Here is a 24037-nt window from a genome sequence, read left to right on the forward strand (position 1 = left end):
TTTCAAAAAAAAATCAATCAAATTCATAAGACAACTTTTCCCAAAGTATTATTTCATTGACTGGAAAGTTAACAGGATACACCAACAGTTTCCTGAATACAAGTAGAAGTGAGCCTCCACTCATTCAGTAACATTTTGTATTGCTGTTTACTAAATTACTCTATATCAAAAACCATAACCAACCCTTTGACATCTACATTTTGGATATCATGGAGGTGGATGTAGGATATCTTGGTTATGGAGATCATAGGATAAGAAACTCAGTCACTCAATAGGAGAAACTCACATTCCAATATGTTCCTTCTGCCTAATGTTGCTCTACCACTGTAAACTGCAGCATCCTGTTTGTAACATTATTGGAAAACAAATAAACTTTTTTTATTACCAAGGAACTTGAATTTACTGACAAAGCCAGAATTCATTTCTCACCCACAGCTGCCGGCAAGTACACTACGATGATGAGCTGCTCTCTTGAATGGCTGCAATGCTTTTGATGAAGGTACTTTAAAATGTCAGAATCAGAATCAGAATCATGTTTATTATCACCGGCATATGTCGTGTTGGCGCGTGGCCAAGTGGTTAAGTCATTGGTTTAGTGATCTGAAGGTCGCTAGTTCGAGCCTCAGCTGAGGCAGCGTATTGTGTCCTTGAGCAAGGCACTTAACCACACATTGCTCTGCGATGACACCGGTACCAAGCTGTATCAGCCCTAGTGTGTTGCCCTTCCCTTGGACAACATCGGTGACCTCGAGAGGGGAGACCTGCAGCATGGGCAACTGCTGGTCTTCCATTCAACCTTGCCCAGGCCTGCGCACTGGAAACCTTCCAAGGCGCAAATCCATGGTCTCACGAGACTAACGGATGCCTATATGTCGTGAAGTTTGTTAACTTAGTAGCAGCAGTTCAATGCAATACATAATATAGAAACATAGAAACATAGAAAATAGGTGCAGGAGTAGGCCATTCGGCCCTTCGAGCCTGCACCACCATTTATTATGATCATGGCTGATCATCCAACTCAGAACCCAGCCTTCCCTCCATACCCCCTGACCCCTGTAGCCACAAGGGCCATATCTAACTTCCTTTTAAACATAGCTAATGAACTGGCCTCAACAGTTTGCTGTGGCAGAGAATTCCACAGATTCACCACTCTCTGTGTGAAGAAGTTTTTCCTAACCTCGGTCCTAAAAGGCTTCCCCTCTATCCTCAAACTGTGACCCCTCGTTCTAGACCTCCCCAACATCGGGAACAATCTTCCCGCATCTAGCCTGTCCAATCCCTTTAGGATCTTATACGTTTCAATCAGATCCCCCCTCAATCTTCTAAATTCCAACGAGTACAAGCCCAGTTCATCCAGTCTTTCTTCATATGAAAGACCTGCCATCCCAGGAATCAATCTGGTGAACCTTCTTTGTACTCCCTCTATGGCAAAGATGTCTTTCCTCAGATTAGGGGACCAAAACTGCACACAATACTCCAGGTGTGGTCTCACCAAGGCCTTGTACAACTGCAGTAGTACCTCCCTGCTCCTGTACTCGAATCCTCTCGCTATAAATGCCAGCATACCGTTCGCCTTTTTCACCGCCTGCTGTACCTGCATGCCCACTTTCAATGACTGGTGTATAATGACACCCAGGTCTCGTTGCACCTCCCCTTTTCCTAATCGGCCACCATTCAGATAATAATCTGTTTTCCTATTTTTGCCACCAAAGTGGATAACTTCACATTTATCCACATTAAATTGCATCTGCCATGAGTTTGCCCACTCACCCAACCTATCCAAGTCACCCTGCATCCTCTTAGCATCCTCCTCACTGCTAACACTGCCACCCAGCTTCGTGTCATCCGCAAACTTGGAGATGCTGCATTTAATTCCCTCATCCAAGTCATTAATATATATTGTAAACAACTGGGGTCCCAGCACTGAGCCTTGCGGTACCCCACTAGTCACCGCCTGCCATTCTGAAAAGGTCCCGTTTATTCCCACTCTTTGCTTCCTGTCTGCTAACCAATTCTCCACCCACACCAATACCTTACCCCCAATACCGTGTGCTTTAAGTTTGCACACTAATCTCCTATGTGGGACCTTGTCAAAAGCCTTTTGAAAATCCAAATATACCACATCCACTGGTTCTCCCCTATCCACTCTACTAGTTACATCCTCAAAAAATTCTATGAGATTCGTCAGACATGATTTTCCTTTCACAAATCCATGCTGACTTTGTCCGATCATTTCACCGCTTTCCAAATGTGCTGTTATCACATCCTTGATAACTGACTCCAGCAGTTTCCCCACCACCGACGTTAGGCTAACCGGCCTATAATTCCCCGGTTTCTCTCTCCCTCCTTTTTTAAAAAGTGGGGTTACATTAGCCACCCTCCAATCCTCAGGAACTAGTCCAGAATTTAACGAGTTTTGAAAAATTATCACTAATGCATCCACTATTTCTTGGGCCACTTCCTTAAGCACTCTGGGATGCAGACCATCTGGCCCTGGGGATTTATCTGCCTTCAATCCCTTCAATTTACCCAACACCACTTCCCTACTAACATGTATTTCGCTCAGTTCCTCCATCTCACTGGACCCTCTGTCCCTTACTATTTCTGGAAGATTATTTATGTCCTCCTTAGTGAAGACAGAACCAAAGTAATTATTCAATTGGTCTGCCATGTCCTTGCTCCCCATAATCAATTCACCTGTTTCTGTTTGCAGGGGACCTACATTTGTCTTTATCAGTCTTTTCCTTTTTACATATCTATAAAAGCTTTTACAGTCCGTTTTTATGTTCTCTGCCAGTTTTCTCTCATAATCTTTTTTCCCCCTCCTAATTAAGCCCTTTGTCCTCCTCTGCTGAACTCTGAATTTCTCCCAGTCCTCAGGTGAGCCACTTTCTCTGGCTAATTTGTATGCTACTTCTTTGGAATTGATACTATCCCTAATTTCTCTTGTCAGCCACGGGTGCACTACCTTCCTTGATTTATTCTTTTGCCAAACTGGGATGAACAATTGTTGTAGTTCATCCATGCAACCTTTAAATGCCTGCCATTGCATATCCACCGTCAATCCTTTAAGTGTCATTTGCCAGTCTATCTTAGCTAATTCATGTCTCATACCTTCAAAGTTACCCCTCTTTAAGTTCAGAACCTTTGTTTCTGAATTAACTACGTCACTCTCCATGTTAATGAAGAATTCCACCATATTATGGTCACTCTTACCCAAGGGGCCTCTCACGACAAGATGGCTAATTAACCCTTCCTCATTGCTCAAAACCCAGTCCAGAATAGCCTGCTCTCTAGTCGGTTCCTCGACATGTTGGTTCAAAAAACCATCCCGCATACATTCCAAGAAATCCTCTTCCTCAGCACCTTTACCAATTTGGTTCACCCAGTCTACATGTAGATTGAAGTCACCCATTATAACTGCTGTTCCTTTATTGCACACATTTCTAATTTCCTGTTTAATACCATCTCCGACCTCACTACTACTGTTAGGTAGTGAAGAAAAAATAAAAAAATAAAATAATAAGTAAATTAATTACAGTATGCATATATTGAATAGATGAAAAATCATGCAGAATACAGAAATAATATATATTAAAAAAGTAAGGTAGTGTTCAAGGGTTCAATGTTTATTTAGGAATCGGATGGCAGAGCGGAAGAAGCTGTTCCTGAATTGCCGCGTGTGTGCTTTCAAACTTCTGTACCTTCTACCTGAAGGTATCAGTCAGAAAAGGGCATGCCCTTGGTGATGGACATCCTTAATAATGGACACTGCCTTTCTGAGACACTGCTCCTTGAAGATGTCCTGGGTACTTTGCAAACTAGCACCCAAGATAGAGCTGATTAAATTTACAACCCTCTGCAGCTTCTTTTGGTCCTGTGCAGTAGCCCCCCCACCCCCATACCAAACAGTGATGCAGCCTGTCAGAATGTTCTCCACAGCACATCTATAGAATTTTTTGAGTGCATTTGCTGACATACAAAATCTCTTCAAACTCCTAATGAAGTATAGTCGCTGTCTTGCCTTGTGTTGGGACCAGGTTAGATCCTCAGAGATCTTAACACCCAGGAACTTGAAATTGCTCACTCTCTTCAATTCTGATCCCTCTATGAGAATTGGTATGTGTGGCCAAAAAATTCTATTTTAACTTCATCAGTCCACAGGACTTGTATCCAAAATGCATCAGGCTTGTTTAGATGTTGCTTTGAACCTTTTGAATAGACCTTTTTGGCTGCAATGAGCAAAGGTATGTTTGGAGAAAAAAGGGTGCAGAATTTCATGAGAAGAACCCCTCTCCAACTGTTAAGCACGGGGGTGGATCGATCATGCTTTGGGCTTGTGTTGCAGCCAGTGGCACGGGGAACATTTACTGATAGAGGAAAGAATGAATTCAATTAAATACCAGCAAATTCTGGAAGCAAACATCACACCGTCTGTAAAAAAGGCAAAGATGAAAAGAGGATGGCTTCTACAACAGGATAATGAACCTAAACACACCTCAATATCCACAATGGACTACCTCAGGAGGCGCACACTGAAGGTTTTGCCATGGCCCTCACAGTCCCCTGACCTAAACATCATCGAGAATCTGTGGATAGACCTCAGAAGAGCAGTGCATGCAAGACATCCCAAGAATCTCACAGAACCAGAAGCCTTTTGCAAGGAAGAATAGGTGAAAATCCCCCAAACAAGAATTGAAAGGCTCTTAGCTGGCTACAAAAACCGTTTACAGGCTGTGATACTTGCCAAAGGGGGTGTTACCCTGCTATGCAGGGTGCCCAAACTTTTGCTTCAGGCTCTTTTCCTTTATTGTTATTTTGAAACTGTAAAAGATGGAAATAAAAAAAGTTTTCTTGCTTAAAATATTAAAGAAATGTGTCATCTTTAACTTTATGCCTTTTGGAAATCAGTTCATCTTTTACTCACTTAGCTATTCACAGCAACAGAAATTTTGACCAGAGATGCCCAAACTTTTGCATACCACTGTATAGATGGTACTTCAGCTGTGTATAGCCACACAGTCATTTGTATAGAGAGAGAAGAGCAGTGGGCTAAGTGCCATGGTTGATCGTCAGCGAAGAGGATACGTTATCACCAATCCACACAGACTGTGTTCTTACAGTTAGGAAGTCAAGGATCCAATTGCAGATGGAAGTACAGAGGCTCAGATTCTATAGCTTCTCAATCAGGATTGTGGGAATGATGATATTAAATGTTGAGCTACAGTCGATGAACAGTATCCTGATACAGGTGCTTGTGTTGTCCAGGTGGTCTAAAGCTTTGTGGAAAGCCATTGAGATTGCATCTGCCATTGACCTATTGTGGCAATAGGCAAATTGCAATGGGTCCAGGTCCTTGCTGAGGCAGGAGATCAGTCTAGTCATGACCGACCTCCCAAAGCATTTCATCACTATAGATGTGAGTGTTACCAGGCAATAGTCATTAAGGCAGCTCACATTATTCTTCTTAATGTAAAATTGCCTTTATCAAAAGCATGGCAGCCATTCATAGTCATAATATAAGTGCTTCAACACAAAAATAACAGTAGATTTAAATGAGCTGCTACTCAGCTCTCAAATTCTAATTTACTTAAACTGAAGAAAAACTTACTGTTTCATTTGTTTCACATGGGAAACTTTCAGTAAAGTGCCTTTCATATTTAAATCGTGATGAAACTTTTACAGGATAATGTGAATTTTTACTTGAGTGTGCCTTATCCTGTAAAAAAAAAAACAAGGAAATAGTTTTTTATCACTCCATTTCAGTTATAGTGACCTTTGGCATTGATGAACTTTTATATATTTTAACAGGATTATTTAACATTATAAAGCTATTATTAGTAAAAGGTAATTCAAAAGACTAAAATAATGTTGGCTAATGAAGTTTGTAACCCATCAAGACCAACACCAAATATCAAAATAATACACGGGCCTAGAAATTAATTTGTGTTTTTATTCAGCATTATTAAATTACTGCATGTCTTCTTAATGCTGTGTTAACAAGCTCCAAATAGATTGTGAAGTTCAACAGTGTTTTCATGAAATAGCACTGTCAGGTTTCCTCATTTAATGCCAAAATATTTCAAAACAGCAGATGCTGCTGAGAAACTAGTCAAATTTCTAGCAGCTGCCAGCACTTCAAGAAACATTTGAAATCCCGTAAGTCAGCTCTTAAAAACACAAGTGTACAACATCACTAACAGCTACAACAACGTATTCAAGGTCAGTGGCAAGTCCAGTGATTCCTGAGGGCATCAAGCATACTCCTAGGATTATGGAGAAGAACCTCAAAAGGCTAAAGAATCATATCATTTGAAGAAGGCATGTTCACTCTTCAAGTGAGACAGTGACCTATCAGGGCCAGAAAAGGTTGTTCTAATTTACATCCAGAGAGACAGGTCAGTGTGGGAATGAAGAATGACATACAACTGGAAGCTCAAAGCTGGCCACTGCAGATAGAGCACAGGTGCTCTGCAAAATGACTGCTTCATCTATGCTTAGTCTTGCTAACGTAGATGTGGCCATTTCACAAATAACAAATAACAAATAGGAGATTAGGTTGGAGGAGGTGCACATGAATCTCTGCCTCACCTAGAAAGGCTGTTTAGGTGAATGGAGATGATGAAAGGACAAGTGATGTCCCTCCAATGGGTACAGAGGAAAGTGCCCAGCAGAAGGAAAGGTGGGTAGGAAGGAATGAGTAGGGAGTCACAAAGAATGTGGTCTCAGTGGAAAGCAGAAGTGGGTAAAAAGGGGAAGCTGTGACAAGTCATGAAGTTTAGTTAGAGCTAACAGAAATAATGAAGGATATGACGCTGGATGTAGAAGCTATTGGGGTGAATCTTTGTTCTGTATGAGGGTGAGGGTGATGTGAGATCTTACAGTCGCACAGACAAGCACTTTTGGTGGGAACTTACCCAGGAAGTGTTTGTAAACACAAAGGTTCTGCACTTTGGGGAAGCCCCCAGTGGCAACAAGTGTTGGTGGGTGGCTTATCCATCCTATAAGTTGATGGAGAAGTAGTAGAAGTTTTATCTCATGGGATACAGCATCAGTGACATCGTTGCCACAGCAGCCATCAGAAACTATTAAGGTGGGATGTTTCAGCTGATGGAAGCTTGAATGATCTCCAAAGTAAGAAAATGAAGGCAAAGGAGAGCAAGCTCCCACTTGCCTCTGTTGCTCTTGAGGGAGCTGAAGTGAGGATTACCATGTAAAAGCATATCCTGTGTATCTCAAAGTTCAAAGTAAATTTATTATCAAAGTACATATATGTCACCATATATATCATGCACTTATCAAAGAACACCAGTTTTTATTTTAACTCTCAGGAGATCACCTTAGACAGGGTCAAAATCTTTAGAAGACCTAATTGAACTCTTTCCCATCCAAACATTCAGTCCCAAGCAGTAAGAACATTAAGTCCCAAAATACTAGTCTTCTCTTTAAATCTGCATACTGGCCCTCATTTAAATATAAAGTCTGATTAGACATTTTCACTGGACTCCTGAGCCATGGAAAGATGTCAAAGTCCCCTTTAGGCCAAGTTTGCTATGTTTGGCCAACAGACCATGAAAGACAAGTCTTGGATGGTGGAATTGAACTCCAATGTCCTGAGCTACAATAGAGTTGCGCTAACTGCCATGCAACCATCTTACTATAGGTTGAGTACCCCTTATACAAAATGCTTGGGATCGGAAGTCATAATTTCTGAGTGTGCTACCAGTAAGCAGCCTTTATCTTACACTTGTAAAGAAAATTGTGCCAGCAAACTACGCTACCACAGGTGACATCCTACAGATGGTCCACGAAATTGCTTCTTATACTTCTTTATCTTTCAAATATGGTTCTGGTACTGATGGAGCCTGTGATCTAGTTTGATGATATTTTTTCGGGCTGACTGAGTGATTGACCTGGCACTTAGCTGTCTCTGAGAGGGTTCCAGGAGGAGAGTGGCCTTCTCGAGGCCAATAAGTTTGGAGATGGGGTGTGCGTCCATGAGCAACTTCATTTATCACTGATTAAAGTATCAAGATTGAAATCATCCAGGTGAGTGCAGAAGGCAAGCAAGTGTTCAGCACTGTCTGCCAGCCTCTTGCGTGCTGCTGCCAGAGAAGGTGTCTGCGTGTGTTGGTCTCTCTCTCTCTTCCTCTCGTTCGCCACTCCCGAAGGAAGGTCCCTGCTTTTGAATGATCTCTCCCTCTCTCTCTCCCTCAATGCTGTTGCAGGATGGTGCAGCAGTTCTGGATCTGCTGTTTGTGAAATGGATTGTAGTTCACATTATGATGTGTTTTCTGGCTCTGGTCGCTCCTTTTTCTGTTGTTATTTTGGGTGACCTTGAATCAGGGTGGCCTGCAGATAATGAACACAGAGCTGAACTGAATTTGACATTTTTATGTTTTATATTCCGTGTTTTCACTCATTCTTTTTTGTTGTTGTTTGCGTGACTTGTTGTTTGTATGTTGGGGGAGGGGTTGATGATTTTCTTTGAAGTTTTCTTTTATTCGTGGCTGTCTGTGGGGGAAACATATCTCAGTATTGTATCCTGCATACATACTGGGATAATAAATGTAATTTGAATCCTTTCATACATACTTAACAGTAAATTTATTACATACCATTTATATAGTTGAAATATAATGTGTGCAGGGAAACAAAAGCATCACAGCAGCATCGGGAGAATATCTGAATCAGCTGTTGAACAACAAACAACGGCAGGCTTTCAGTCTCCACCTACAATGCCGTGTTTTGATTAGAAGGTTACAGTACAACTGCATTTGTGTTTTACTATTTTAGGTTTTATGTAAGGTACAAAAACGATCAGCATTGTAGATTTGTTCTGGTGTTAGATTTTCATCAGCGATGATCTCCACAAACTTATCAATAAATTTATCTGCTACTTCATGATTAGCAGAGGCTTTATCTTTAAAATTTCTTAATCTTTAAAAATTTAATGCCAGGCCTTTTCTTAAATTTCTGCAACCGACCTCCTGAATATTCAGTTACCTTCAGTTTTCTCGATTGATCGTGATAGACCGTTCCTTGCTTCATGATCAGCATACTGTTAAGGGGCAAATGTTCACTATTACGCTGACGAATCCATTCCTTCAATACATGATCTCAATCTTCATTTCTTGCTTTACGCAATGTTTTTCTATTTTTCATCAACTTCAACATTATTGGCTAGAAGGGCTATTTTATTAAAATGGAAAGATGCCTCTGCTCCCACTTTGATACAATGGTTCTCTCAGGTGATGTTATGTCTTAGTTTGATAAAAAATTAGAAGTCAAACTTTTGATCCTAGATTTGACTTCAAGGTGGGGTTCTTTTGCCCATTATTATCATTTGATTTGAGTTAATAAAGATGGTCCTTTTCTGATGCCTGGGTATATGGATTTGGTTGGCGGATTGATGTCTTTTTTTATGGAAGCTTGTATGGTGTATAGCTCCGGGTTTGTGCTCCAAGTGGGTTTTTTTTCCCCGTTTTTTTTGTTATTCGTTTTTTTTTGTTTTAGTTAGTAGAGGTTCTCTTTTTTCTTTCTTTTTCCATATAAAAAAGCTTTAACATTTTGTTTTTTTTTTATTATTATTATTGATATACTGTTCAGTTTGGTTGATAGTTTAACTCTTATTCTACATATGGACATGTTTTTATTTTGATGTATTTTTCTGTTGTTGATTTTCAATAATAATAAGAAAGATTTAAAAATGAAAAAACTTCTGCTTATTACATATGCAAGTTCACTTCTCAGAACTGTCTGTGATGCACAGAGATGTGTGCATCACCTGGGAACCTCTGCAGTGCCTTGTGGAACTTTCTATTTGTGATTTCATGTCAGTGCTCGAAAAAAATGTGGAATTCCGGGGTTTTTGGATTTTGGAAATTCAAATAAGAGATACTCAACCAGTATTTATTTCTGTTTTGTTCAAGAGAAGCCAGGGTGAAGCTCAAATGCTTTACGGAGAATTAATTGACAACCAAGGTAAGTCACTTGCAAAGTGGCTGGCTGCCAATTTGGCATAGAATCAAAACTGAAACTGTAACCTCTGCAGTATCACAGATGAAAATAAAAAATTAACATGCATCAAATTCCAGTTTCTGCATTCATACAAGTATGATATTTAAAATAGAGATGTACTTTGTTAATAGACCATTTGTTTAAAAAAGCTTTAGAAACTGAGTTTGATACACTGTCTCTCTCATTGGCCATTACATGGGGAAAATACTGCAAATGGCTTCAGTGCACCTTATTTCAGAGAATAAAATTTAGCCAGAGCATTTGCTCCTACTAGAACTACAGGTCATGGGTCAAGTGTGAAAGATGATATGTTTAAGGGAACATGAGGGGAACTTCTTTGCACAGAGGGTGGTAAGAGTGTGAAATGAGCTGCCAGTGGTGGATAAGGGCTCAATATTAACATTTAAGAGAAATTTGGATAGGTACGCAGAAGGGAAGGGTATAGGGGGGCTAAGAACAATAGTTCAACACGGACTAGATGGACTAAAAGGCCTATTTCCCTGCTGTAGTATTCTATGACTCTATTAATACCCACTACCCTTTCTAGATGTACAGAAGATATAATTTTCAAGGGGGAATAAATCAGGGAGAAAAAGAAGTAAAGGCACAATGGCAAGCTGATTTCAAACAGCAAAAGGCATGTGCAGAAGTAATGGGTGGGCTGCAGTATTAGGGCTTGCGTTCCAAACTCAGCATCATAAACTAGGGATACAATCTTCTATAGCTACCTTCCCTGGTCCAACAACCAGCAGGAAAAAAGAAATCAAAAAGACATAAGAAAATAAATCATTGACAAGCAGTGACAAACACAGAATCAAATATTAAAGGGAAAACAGTTTATATATAAGGTTGACATCACTTGAATTTGCATGAGGTGTTAAGAACCTTTAATTAGTATTTATTCTCAGAAAATCAGTACCTTGTTGAGGTTGCTTAACTCCTTGTGCTTTTTTGTCACAAGGCTTATTATGTCACATAAAAGCTGCATCTTCCGTTCTGCAAATCCACAGTGCAGAACTTGTTCCTTTAAAAGCAATGGTTTATACTGGAACTGGTCTCGTAACACCTAGAAAAGTTCATGTTAACAGGAGAAAATAAATGTCACAATGTAAACTACATTATTTTATAGAATATTTACATTAGATTTCATTCAGGCATATTCATTCATCCTGAAAGTTTCAGTAACTTAATCTGGCTATTTAATTATCAACCAAATAATTCACCATCTCCAAATTTAAGACATAAAAATGCATAGTAGCGCACTATGTAATTCTAAAAGTATAACCTGAGTGATTTCCTATTTAGTATTTTTGGTACTATATATTACACTAGGTTTCAATAAGCTCTACAAGTTTACTTTTGCTAATATACCTCACAAGCACATCAATAGATATAAGCACAAAAAAAAAGGAAGAAAAAATGTTTAATGGCAAAGAAGCATTTCTGGATGAAATCACAACAATCATATCTTTGTAAGTTGAAAACGTACGTTAAAAACCATATGTTAAAAACATGGATTATGACCTTAATTTTACCAAAGAAAAAACAGCTGAAGTCGCTTAGCACTTCAGTGCAAGGGTATTGATCAGGTGCATCAAAAAAATCAAACGAGTGAAAATTAGTGAAAAGAGTGAAAAAATGCCAACGTTTACAAAAAGATATCTACAAGCAACACAATAATAGCTTCGCACTTATTCTTGTCCAATGGTCAACGCCTGGCAGCCTCTTTCTCTCTCTCATACTGAGGGCGATGAGCTCCTTTTAATGGCACTATCTTTAATTACCCACTGAGTTAACTTGACACCATGCATGAATTAGAATATGATGCACCCCACAATGTAGTTACAATCATATTACAAAATAATCAGAATATCTACATTAAATACAGTAATGCAAACAACATATATACCTTACTGAAAACTCAAGATATATTGTACAAAAATTTTCGATCAAGAGAAAGTTCAAACACTGAAAAATAATTACTCTCAAAATTTTTCTCTCTATATAAATCTCCATTTTGTTGTTGGGTTTTCTCTTTGTAGTCTTATGTAGAAATGCATAAAAAAATTAATTTTAAAAAAATTTCCAGAAATACAGCAGCATCTTGTTTTCAATTAGGAATACTCAAAGATAACAAATACTGCAAAAAACAGTAAGAGAAGTATGCACAGACTGCACTGAATTTAAAGAATGGACAATTGGAGAAGAATAACTCAGATGTAGTCTAATACACTGATCAACTGTAAATGGAAGAAGAAGTGGAATATATTTAGTTACAACAGACATTCAAGAGGATTGTGAAGCAGTGTAGAATAGGTTTATAAGGTTAAGATCCATGGCATGAACTAACGCTGCTGAAAACCCAGTCCAAAAGAACTCAGTGGAAACTTCATGCTCATAATCTCCATTTGGACAAGGGATGCTTAAAAATGAAATATTTACTGAATATGTCACATTCAGATTCAAAGGGAATGTTGAGGCAAAAGTAATACAAATGGAAGTAAAATGGAAGTATATCTCTAACTGGCAGAAAAGATTACAAACTGAGTGAAATAACAGATAAAGTAACGACTAACATTTATACAGAATCTTAATAATAAGATCACGCTTCCAAAAAAACAAATGTTCCAATTGGTCAGGCAGTATCTATGCAAATGAATAAACAGTTGACATTTCGGACCACTGCCTGACCAACTGACCTCCTCTAGCATTTTGTGTGCATTGCTCTGGAATCCCAGCAGCTGCAGAATCTCCTGTGTTTATAATATTCCAATTGCTTGGTCTCTTTAAACAACCTAAAATTTACCAAAAGCAAATCTAAATGTTGCTTCCTCAGAAATTTCTTTTGTTTATGATAATTTCCTTGATGCTGAACACAAATAAAATTTCAGACTACTTGTATCATGTAGGAATTTGGAGAAACAAGAAATTAACTTTTATTAAACATATGCATTTAATTGCATAATAGGTGTTGACGCTTTGCAATAGTTAACTGAGCTCAAATTGTTTTGTTGATGACTTTTGTCTGAGGCTTCTCGCTGAAGTGTCCAACAATAATCAGCCAGCTTTGACGAATTCCAGTTGCCCCAATACCATTTCTCCATGACTGCAATGTCCTGGTGAAACCTTTTACCATGCTCATCACTGACAGTGCCAAGATTTGCAGGAAAGATGTCTAAGTGGGAATGCGGAAAATCAATCTTTAGTGACATGTTGCACTTCATGGTTTTGTATGCTTGAACCATGTTGTCAATCAGCTGCATGTAGTTTGGTGTTCTGTTAATTGCCAAGAAATTTTTCAACAACATCCTTCAATGCCTTCCATGCGATTTTCTTCGTTCCCACTAGAAATGCTTCAAATTGCCTGCTTGATTTGTGGACCAACAAAAATGCCTTCCTTAACCTTGGTCTTCCTCAGTTATTCTGACTTGAATTATGAGTTGAAATAACAAATACAGACAATTTCAAAAAATATGGTGCATGATAGGGAAATTTCATTGTGATTTACATGATCAGCAACCCAAAACCCATAAGGTACATACAAAGGTATTCAGGAAGCAAAATCTTTGTTGTCCAGTGTAATCTGCTGCTATAGTGAAAAAAAAGTTTTAAAAAGAAGCCAAAGCAAATGGACACTTCACAATTAGGTATTCCAAACGTGGTGAGCAGAAGCTTGCCAGAACCATCACTTCTTATTGATTTATTGATTAGTGACTTATATGATGTTTGACTTATATGACTGTTCACTTCAAGAGGAGGAAACTGGAAGTCCATGAGCCAGTCCTCATCGGGGATCAGAGGTGGAGAGGGTCAGCACCCATGAATTCCTTGGTGCTATCATTTCAGAGGATCTGTCTGGGTCCAGCATGTAAGGGAGGAGAAGATGGAGGCGTGACGCAGCTTGCAGCGGCCACTCCGGTGAATGATATCTGTTATCTGTCAAGTAGGGTGCCGCGTACAATCCTGATTTGATGGAGACAGATGTGAGAGCACGGAGGAACATTTGGGGAAACTTCTGAAATGCCTGTTTTCACTGCCACTGCTGCTGTGTGATCCAGAATCTCCGGAGGGGAAAGCCCCAAGTCCTCGGCTTTGCGTGTTGCTCAGCGGCCAGGGTGGGGTCGAAGCGCTCGGCAGAGATGGTGCTCAGTGCTCGGTGTTGGAGGGCTGGTCGGAGGCTCGAAATTTTCCGACGGACTCAGAGTCGGCTGTGGTCGGGTGCATCCAATGCATCCGCAAGTTTGCGGTGCTTCCGTCTGCATGAGGTGATGGGGCTATCTGGACTTGAGACTTTTTTTTTACCATGCCCACGGTCTGCTCTTTATCAAATTACGGTATTGCTTTGCACTGTTGTAACTATATGTTATAATTATGTGGTTTTGACAGTTTTAGTCTTGGTTTGTCCTGTGTTTCTGTGATATCTTTCTGGAGGAACATTGTATCATTTTTTAATGCATGCATTTCTAAATGACAATAAACAAGGACTGAGTGTCCTCATAATCTAATCTAAGTATCATTACAATGAAAGCAAAGAAGTGCCTCTACTTTCTTAGGAGCTTGATTTGGCATGTCAAACTTTGAAAACTTCTACAGATGTGTGGTGGAGAGAACACTCACTGGTTGCATTACGGCTCGGTATGGAAACACCAATGCCCTTGTATAGCAAAGCCGACAAAAGGTAGTGGATATGGCCCAGTCCATCACGGGTAAAGCCCTCCCTACCATTGAGTACACCTACATGGAGCGGCGTTGCAAGTAAGCAATATCCGTCATCAAGGACCCCCACTATCTAGGCCATGCTCTCTTTCCATTGCTGCCATCACAACGGAGGTACAGGAGCCTCAAAACCAACATCACCAGGTTCAGGAACAGTTATTACTCCACAGCCATCAGGATCTTGAACCAGAGGGAATAACTTCATTCGCCCCATCACTGAACAGGACTCACCTTCAAGGACTCTTCATCTCATGTTCTCAATATTTATTGCTTATTATTATTATTATTGTAGTTGCTTTTTTTCTTTTTGCATTTGCAGAGTCTGTTTTTTTGTATGTGGTTGTGCACCCTGTTGGGTGTTGTCTTTCACTGATTCTATTATGCTTCTTGTATTTACTATGATTACTCACAAGAAAAGGTATCTCTTGGTTAAGTGGTGACATATACTATATGCACTTAGATGATAAGTTTACTTCGAACATCTGAGCACCATGAGGAGTTGATATTTCAAGTCATGAACCAACTCAAAGATGCTTTCAAAAAAATTACCTATAATTTGTTTATAGTTACCCCATTATAACATAGGAGGAAATTATTTGGCCCATGGAGTCCATTCTGTTCCCCATGAGTCCCATTTCCCTCTTTTTATAACTGTTTGCAACATATTCTCTCGCATAATGAAATTGAGAACCTATTGATCTATCAGCATTATTTTGGGATGTGGAAGGAAACCACAGTACAGAAGGAAAGAGGAAGAAAATGCAAATGGCAAGCAGACAGCACCTGAGGTCAGGACCCAATCCAAGCCTCAGAGCTCCAAGGCAGCAGTGTTAATTGCTGTGCCACTGTGTCATCCCCAGCCTTGGTGTTTGGCGCAACAATATTGCCAGTAATGAAGATTTGATTAAATTGTTGTGTATAGGAATAAATTTTGAAGGAATATAGGGGTAAGATGAGTGAATGTAAAAGAGAAGCAGAGTGTAAATCAATCTAGATAGTTTGGTCTAAATCACATAATTACCTATTACAACTTTATGCTTATCTGTGCATCTGAAAAAAATGGGAAAAAATTATTTGTCAAAAGGGTTTTAAGTCCCAAATATTGAATTTAATTGTTTAAAGTAATACAAAGTTGCCAGTTACAAAAGCAAGGAGGAAATTATTGGAATTAAAAACCTGAAAATATAATTATACAGCTGCACAGCACTTGGGCCCAATTTGTCTTTGCCAAACTATATGCTTTTCTGAGTTAGTCCTATTTGCCTGTTTTAAGCCCACATCTCCCTAAACCTTTCCTATCTATGAATGTGTCCAAATGTCTTTTAAACATTATAATTGTACCTGCCTCCATCACTTGCCTCTGGCAATTCATACCATATACACACTACCCTCTATATATGAAACTTGACATTCAGGTTGACTTTGAATCTTTTCCTTCTCACCTTAAACCAGTGCCCTCATATTTAGCCTCCCCTCTCATGGGAAAAAGACAGTGTTATTTTACCATATATATATGCCCCTCATACTATTATAAATCTCAACTTCCTTCACTCCTGTCCCAGATAATCCAGTTTCTCAGTCCTGTCAGCATTGCTGTGAATCTTTTTTGCACTCCATCTCACTCAATCATATCCTTCCTATTGTATGGCGACCAAAACTACACAGAAAGCAGGATTTCCAGCGTTCTCCAGGTGTTTGGAACATACAAGCATGATATGGCACCAGATCCCAGGCAGCTAGGAAGGTCAAAAGAAATCTCTATGTGATCTTCCTGGACCTCGCCAATGCATTCGGCTCAATTCCCCATGCACTCCTCTGGGAAGCATTTGCCTTCTTACAGATACCAGAGCCCATCACAACGCTGGTGAAGTAGTACTTTTAAGACCTGCAATTGTGCTTCACAACAGCAGATTTTATCAGAGACTGGAAGTAGGCATTATGGCAGGTTGCACTCTATCACCCCTGGCCTTCACAATGGCAGTGGAGGTCATTATCAGGGCTTCAAGATGGATGGTAGGCAGTGAAAGAACAAGTGCTGGACTTTGTCCTCCCTCTATTAGGGCATAACAACATGGACGACATAACAACAATGACCAGTACCGCAGCATGCACCAAGCAACCACTTGGAAAGCTGCAGGAAAACATCAAGTGGGCCAGAATGAAAATCAAACCAAGCAAGTCACGAACTATCTCCATAGTCAAAGGAATGCAGGAAGACAAAGTTCTTCATCAGTGATGACCGAATTCCAACAGTGTCTTAACAGCCTGTCAAAAGCCTAGGTAGATGGTACAACACCGGCCTCACAGGCAAAGAGCACGTGCAGCAACTAAAGCAACACATCGCCAGCGGCCTGGATAACATCAACCAACAAGACTATGCTGCCCGGAAAACTGGAGCTCTGGTGCTTTCAGTTTGGACTCCTACCCTGGGTGTTGTGGCCCTTCACTGTCTATGAGGCCCTGCTAACAACCGTGAAGAAGCTCAAGTGAACCGTCATGTCACTTGTAAAGAAGTGGCCTTGTGTCCCATGGTGCATCAGTAACATCAGTCTCTGTGGTAAAGGAGCCCTTGAATTACCTTTCACAAGCCTTACATTGGAATTCCAAGTGTTCTAAGGTGAATCTACTCAAAGACTCTTATGACAAGACCATCAGTAAAACTGCATGGAACTTAACAACTGGGCGAAAATGAACCCCAGCTTATATGGTGTAGCAAGCAATGGCAGCCCTTAGGCAGAGGCATTGTGGGCCAAGTCCAACAGGGCAGGGGCGGCTTTCGTCTGACAGCAAGTGGACCCACCTTGCAAAAGGCCACAATTCCAGAGCAAAGGAAAATGGTTGTCAGGGAAGTGCGGTAACAAGAAGAGTCAGACAGAAGTGCGAAGGCTGTTTCTCTGGCTAAGCAGAGGCAATGGATGCAGTGGTAGAGCACTGAGAGGAGGAATATCAACTAGAAGGACATATGGGAGATAAAAGCAAAGAGACTAGCTTTCTCATCAGAGCTACACATGATGTGCTTCCCTCACAAAAGAACCTCCACTGGTGGTTCGGTGAGGACCCAACTGGTGCCCCGTGCCTGTTTCTGGCAACCCTCAAGCAAATCCTGGCAAGCTGCAAAACAAACCTCACACAAGGTAGATACATGTGATATCATGATCAGGTTTTGAAGGGTCCAGCAGCAGCATCAAGACCAAGAGGATAACAACCATCTCCTTGCCCCCAAGAACGACTAACACTCTGACACCAGCAGCATCCATCTGGGATGGAGGGAAAAGACCAACTAACCTCCCTTCTAAGCCAGAAACAGGACAGATGAACATGGCCCGTAACTGGAAAATGTTGGTGGATATCAATAAACAATTCATTTTTCCACCAGAAATTGCTACCACCAACCTTACGCTAGACTTGGTTCTCTGGTCCAATTCATTACAGACTGTCTACATCATGGAACTCACAGTCCCGTGGAAGGATTCAGTGGCTGAATCATATAAGTGCAAGAGGCTATGCTATGAAGCTGAATCTCCGCGACGGAGGTTGTCCTGTGGAACTGGGTTGTAGGGGAATTATAGCCACATTCATCATCAAATTGCTCAAGGAGCTAGGGATCCATGGTCAGACTCCACAGTAAAGAGCCATATCAGAGGCAGCGGAAAGAAGTAATCAATGGCTTTGGATCAAGCGAAAAGACCTCTCCTGGGCTCCAAAAGATCATCAAAAGAGTGGGAGAACACGGGGGGGGGGGGGGACTCTGGGACGCCAGAAGTCATTGTTGAGCCCTCCAGAGATGTAGTGGGCTAATCGAGTAAGGAGGGTGCCCACTTGAAAACCCCTGCGTGTCACTCCTATGCCACTCCCAACATCAAGGCAGTCTCGAGCAATTGCTCACGACCCATTGGCACAGGGGATATTAACACCTTATCCTGTTTTTTGATTTTCAAATGCAATCTCACCAAGGTCATACACATTATCACATGATGTCCCAACTCTTACCCTGTCTGGATAAAGGCCAGTGTGCCAAATGCCTCTTTCACCACCTTATCTACCTACTTTGCTACTTTCAGGGAACTATGTACTGCAGCCTTAAGTCTCTCCGTTCCACAATAACCGCACCCCTCCCTACCCCAGTTCTTGTCCTTCACTGTCTGATGTCCTTTCCTACTTTAACTTCCCAAAATTATAATTAAGTTCCAACTACCATTTTCCCAATTGATCTAAATCCTGTTGTGACCTTAGACAACCATCTGCAGTCGACCCTACCACCAAGTTTGATATTATCTGCAAATAGGTGCAGAGAACTCCAATATGAACTATTTAGTTAAACTAGATGGGATCACAGGTTCATTTTCTATGTAATTTCTATGTTTCTACAAGACAGCACAGTAGCACAGCAGTTAATGTAATGCTATCACAGTGCCAGTGATCCAGGTTCAATTCCATCAATTCAGCATGTAAGGAGTTTATATGTTCTCCCTGTGACCATGCGGGTTCCCTCTGAGTGCTCTGGTTTCTCCCATATTAGTAGGTTAATTGTTCACATAGGTGTAATTGGGTAGGGTGGGCTTGTTTGGCTGGAAGGGCCTATTAACATACTGCATCTCTGGAAATAAAACACTCACTGACAATCATAAAAGTACTAGAATAAATATGCGCTGTCTGGTGTGGTAAACCTTTGCTGACATTTATACAATTACAACATAGTGAAATTTTTCAAATTAGTTTACAGATGCAATATTAAAAAGGTCATATAAAATGTTTGGACAAATAACCAACTTTGTGCCCAGATACGTAATTTTTAAGATTAGTTTTCAGTCGTAGAGGGTTTAGCAATGAAATTCCAGATACTGGAATCTAGCCAGCTGAAAGCATGGCCAAAATAACAAAAGCTATAACTGTTGTAGAGCTGTCCAACTGAAACAGGCCCTTTAGCCGACCACATCCAAGGAAACAGTACAGAGACACCAGAGGGCTAGAATAGGTTGAGGTAAATGACTGTGAATTTATTGAGGCATATTAAAAACAACTTTTAAAATTAAACTTTCCTGCATTGAGAATGTCAGCAACACAACAGTTACAGGCAGCTTATATCAATGATAATCCAAAAATGACTTTATGCTTCTTAATGTAAATAGTAAAACTATTTCTATTATTCAATATTTATTTCCCAGGTCAGTCAACATTGTATTGTTCATTTCGAACCAATGCATAAAATATACCGGGCAGATATGTTCTGTAATTTTGAACAGCCCTGAGAGAAAGACCCTTCTGTGCTAGTGACCCTTCACAACTGACGGCTTAAAAGCTTGTACTCGTGGCAGCACAATTTCATCATTTCATATTAAGGTAATGAATGACTCAAAGTTGAAAGCATACAGTATCTTACTAATGGAGCATGTTTTGACAAATTAGTCTGTATTACTTTGAAAAACGACTTTGCCAGTAAAGGATAAATGCAATAGCCTTTGTAAATGTATTTAAGTTAAACAAGAGTCCCTGACTTGGACAGTCATGAGAGCATTCTGTTCTAAAACAGCATTCATTACTAATCAAAAGAAAAACATTTGTGTTCAGTTCAACTTGACTACATGTAACATTTAAGAAAGATGAAAGTGCTCTGCTTTTTAGATGCTGTTAATTTTATTGGAAGTTTCAGGGCTAGTTTGTAAGTAATCCCAAGTCTAACTAAACAAGATATAAAATTTAAACATAGAATTGATCTGGCCAGGTAGCACAGGCTCCAAAACACCCAAGAACAAAATTATATCATGTTTTGAGACTCTGGAGAGTTACATATTCTGTCAACTACATCCTACTAGCGCCGAAGTGCATAAACTAATCTAAATAAATTAATTCTATTTTATTATTTTATTTCATTTATTTTGATAATGAGCATGTGGCTAAGAACAAGAGGAATAATTGGTTGCTAAAAAAATAAGCATTTAGTAATGCTATCAGAATTCCTCAAAAATGCATTTGGCTTACTTATGCAGTTATCCAGAATGTTAATGACAAAGGTGGTTAATTTCCATCCACGTTCCACACCATTTTTGATAACAGCACATACAGGAAGAGAAATATTTTGACAGATAAAATTGATTAAGTTCAGAATCAAAACAATTGTAATCTAGGAAAATAAATCAACATCACTTTGTGATCAATAAAACAGCAAGTCTACTTCTGGGTCTCCCCAATTAAATTGTTTCACCATTTGGTGGGAATCAGCTACCTTAGCCTTAAGTTGTGAAACTTTTTTCCAAAATCTCCTTATTGCCCTTTCTCTCCCTCTCAAAAAACAAATTTGTATAATAAAGGTGCTTTGTCGAGCACTTTCACTCCACTCTCAATAGAGAAGATATCCTGGTGACCAACCATTTTAATTCCACTCCTCATTCCCATTCCAACATGTCAGTCCATGGCCTTCTCTACTGCAACAGTGAGGCCACTCTCAGGTTGGAGGAGCAACAACTCATATTACGATATTGTAGCTTCTAACGTAACAGCATAAACACGGTTGCCTCCAGCTTTTGGTGTTTCTGCACCTCCCCCTTCCTCTCCTTTTCCACTTCCCATTCTGGCTCTTCTCTTCTCCGTATCTAACTATCACCTCCATCTTCCTTTCCTTTTTTTCATGGTTTAACTCTGCTCTTCTATCGGATTCCTTTGCCTTTTTCACCTGTCACCTCCCAGCTACTTACTTTATATTCCCTCCCCCACGCACCTACCTTCTCCTTCAGCTGGCTTCACCTATCACTTTCCAGCTTGTACTCCTCCCCCTCTGCCTATCTGGCTTTTTCCCCCTTCCTTTCCAGTCTTGATGAAGGGTCTCGGCATGAAACACCGGCTCTTTATTTCTCTCCATAGATGTTGCCTGATCTGCTGAGTTCCTCCAGCATTTTGTGTGTATCACTCTGTATAACACAGAACTTTAAAAATATTTTTTGTGCATTACCAGTTAATATAAATTCTTATGTTCCTAATTGTGACAGTAGATAACTAAGAACAAGAGAAGGAATATATCTCAATTTCTAATTCTAGAAACAAACACATTAGGGAGGGTGTGAATATTTCTTAATACATTAATGAGTAAAAATGCAGGCCTATAAAGTGGCATGATAAAATTAGAAGACCTTAGCCAGAGAGACAGTGAACCTATAACAAATAACATTAGTACTCCAGAGGTAGGTGAGCACTGACAGTGTAAGTTCCATTTTATTCCATTCCTTGTTGTTTACAATACCCACATGGCCATCACGATCCCCAAGTATACTGCCTATATTTTAAGCTTGCACTGCAGTACTACTGCACGACATTCCAATATCTCACGCAAAAGGCATTCTTTACAACTCTGAAACCACAGTGTACAACACATGGCCTGTAGGATAGTTCAGTTCAAGCGAGCTGTTCACTGTCTCCTCTGTCCTCTAAGCACATTAACGTCCAACAGAAATTGTTCCCCAAGCCCACTGTAGATTGATGATGCTCTTTACAGGGCAATTCTGCCTAACTGGAGGGCAACGGTGCCCATCTCTGACACTAAGCCCCTCCCACACCTAAGCTGTGGCATTACACGGACTGAATGACAAAACTTCAAATGTCTTCAAGTGTTGATACACCATTCCGTGATATTCACAAAGATAAAAAGGTATTGGAACAAGAACAACTATTAACGTCTGAATAAAAAATAAGATATAGTGGATTCCGGTTAATTGGGACACATCTGGACCGGTACATTTTGCTCCAATTAAGCTGCTGCCCCAATACCTGAAGTTTCATGGCAATAATTAAAAAGACAAACTGTCATTTAACTGAGTAACAAATTATGATTTAAATGAAATACAGAACAATTGAGAACATTATCAATACTACCCAAGTACCATAAAACTGTGTATTAGTTTCCTATAGTTACCAATGGAGGAATTACGCTGTCACGTCTTTTGGTTGACTATAAATGAACAAAATCAGCACAAACACCTAGTGCAGATAATGGACTGCCTTCATACAATGCATCCACCAAATCATTTTTATTGTAACATCAAGATAGCTGTCAATACTTTCAAATTCTTCATAAATCCTATCTTGTTGAAGTAGGGAAATGATTTCATTTTTACTCCTGGCGAATTCTGGTATCTCCAAGCCTGAATGCTTGAAATTGCAGTTCTGAATTTTTTACGGTCTTGCAAAAGGTGATCCAGCTGCCTTTCTGCCAATTGTTTCTGAAATATTTCTTGCCAACTATCAGTGACAAAAATACTGTTTTTTTGAACACACATGCAACTATCCATTGTAAGCAAAGTGTAGTATTTAACAGCCACTCAAGTGCATACGATTGAAGCTAGTTAGAACTTGTTGGGCAACAGTCTACTGTCCCAATTAAGTAGCATAGTGTCCTAAATAAACTAAGGGAATGCCAGCTATTTTCTCAATTAGATTTTGTTCTTTAGGAGTTGTCCCAAATAAGTGGCTGCCTTGATGGTCCAATTAACCAGAACCTACTGTACTTAAAACGCTAGAAAATAGTACAATTAAATACACTAAAATAAACTCAACTTTTTTTCAATTAACTATATATAACGTGCCCTTCTCCTTTGGAGCCTTTCCTCATCATGTCAACCAATACAGTGGTAAAGTTGAGCCATGCTTAAAGGGATTTCCCAAGATAACTCCTGAGAAATTACTTGAAGTTGGCAATTCATCATAGGAGTTCATGAGAAGTCCAATGTCAAAGGCAGCTACAAAGATATTTTAGAAAGTCTGGGATTCTTATGTTCTTGACCATGGGTTCTCAGAAGTGACACAGATCATTAGCCTGGCTTTAACTGCAAAAAAAACTTCTCCCCTACTATTCCAAACCTATCAGAATCAAACTAGATAAGAGTACTAATAGTACTATAGTACTTGTTAACTTCACTGCAGCAAATACATGGATAAAGAACATATAGTCTAATTTTTATTTCATTCCACCTTTCTCCTAATGTGGTACAGTTAGCTAAGTTACCCATTTCCATGCAGATCAGTGATAGTTGGAGATTCAACATCTCCTGTCATGGGTGTGTACCATTATAAATGAGTTTGTCCATGCATGGGAGTGGGGAGAAAGTCAATGTGTAGCCAGGAGATATATTACCCATTGGTTGCATAAATAAGAACCATGGTTGAAAGAACCTAGAAATTTGCTGGCACCAAAATATGATCCATTGTTAAGGAAATTGAGTGATGTGGGGGAATAGTCAAAATAAAGAATTCAAAATAAACCAGAGAATAGTGGATGAAATATAAGCATAGAACATAGAATAGTACAGCACAG

The 24037-nt window shown here is 39.8% G+C and overlaps 1 protein-coding gene across 4 annotated transcripts in view; it reads right to left on the reverse strand.

Annotated features, from left to right (window-relative positions):
• cep44 (centrosomal protein 44) overlaps positions 1-24037 on the reverse strand; it is a 77177-nt gene that overhangs the window by 34282 nt on the left and 18858 nt on the right. For 2 of the 4 annotated variants that reach the window (XM_063047712.1, XM_063047710.1), the window contains exons 4-5: positions 10940-11086; positions 5612-5719 (exon numbers count right to left, since the gene is read on the reverse strand). The exons of 1 other annotated variant lie outside the window; for it this stretch is intronic. In XM_063047712.1, the coding sequence (XP_062903782.1) occupies positions 5612-5719; positions 10940-11086 (255 nt within the window). The remainder of the gene's footprint in view (positions 1-5611; positions 5720-10939; positions 11087-24037) is intronic. One more of the 4 variants, XM_063047711.1, reaches the window with a different exon arrangement.

Source organism: Mobula hypostoma, chromosome 5 (genome assembly GCF_963921235.1).
Source record: "Mobula hypostoma chromosome 5, sMobHyp1.1, whole genome shotgun sequence".
NCBI lineage: Eukaryota > Metazoa > Chordata > Chondrichthyes > Myliobatiformes > Myliobatidae > Mobula > Mobula hypostoma.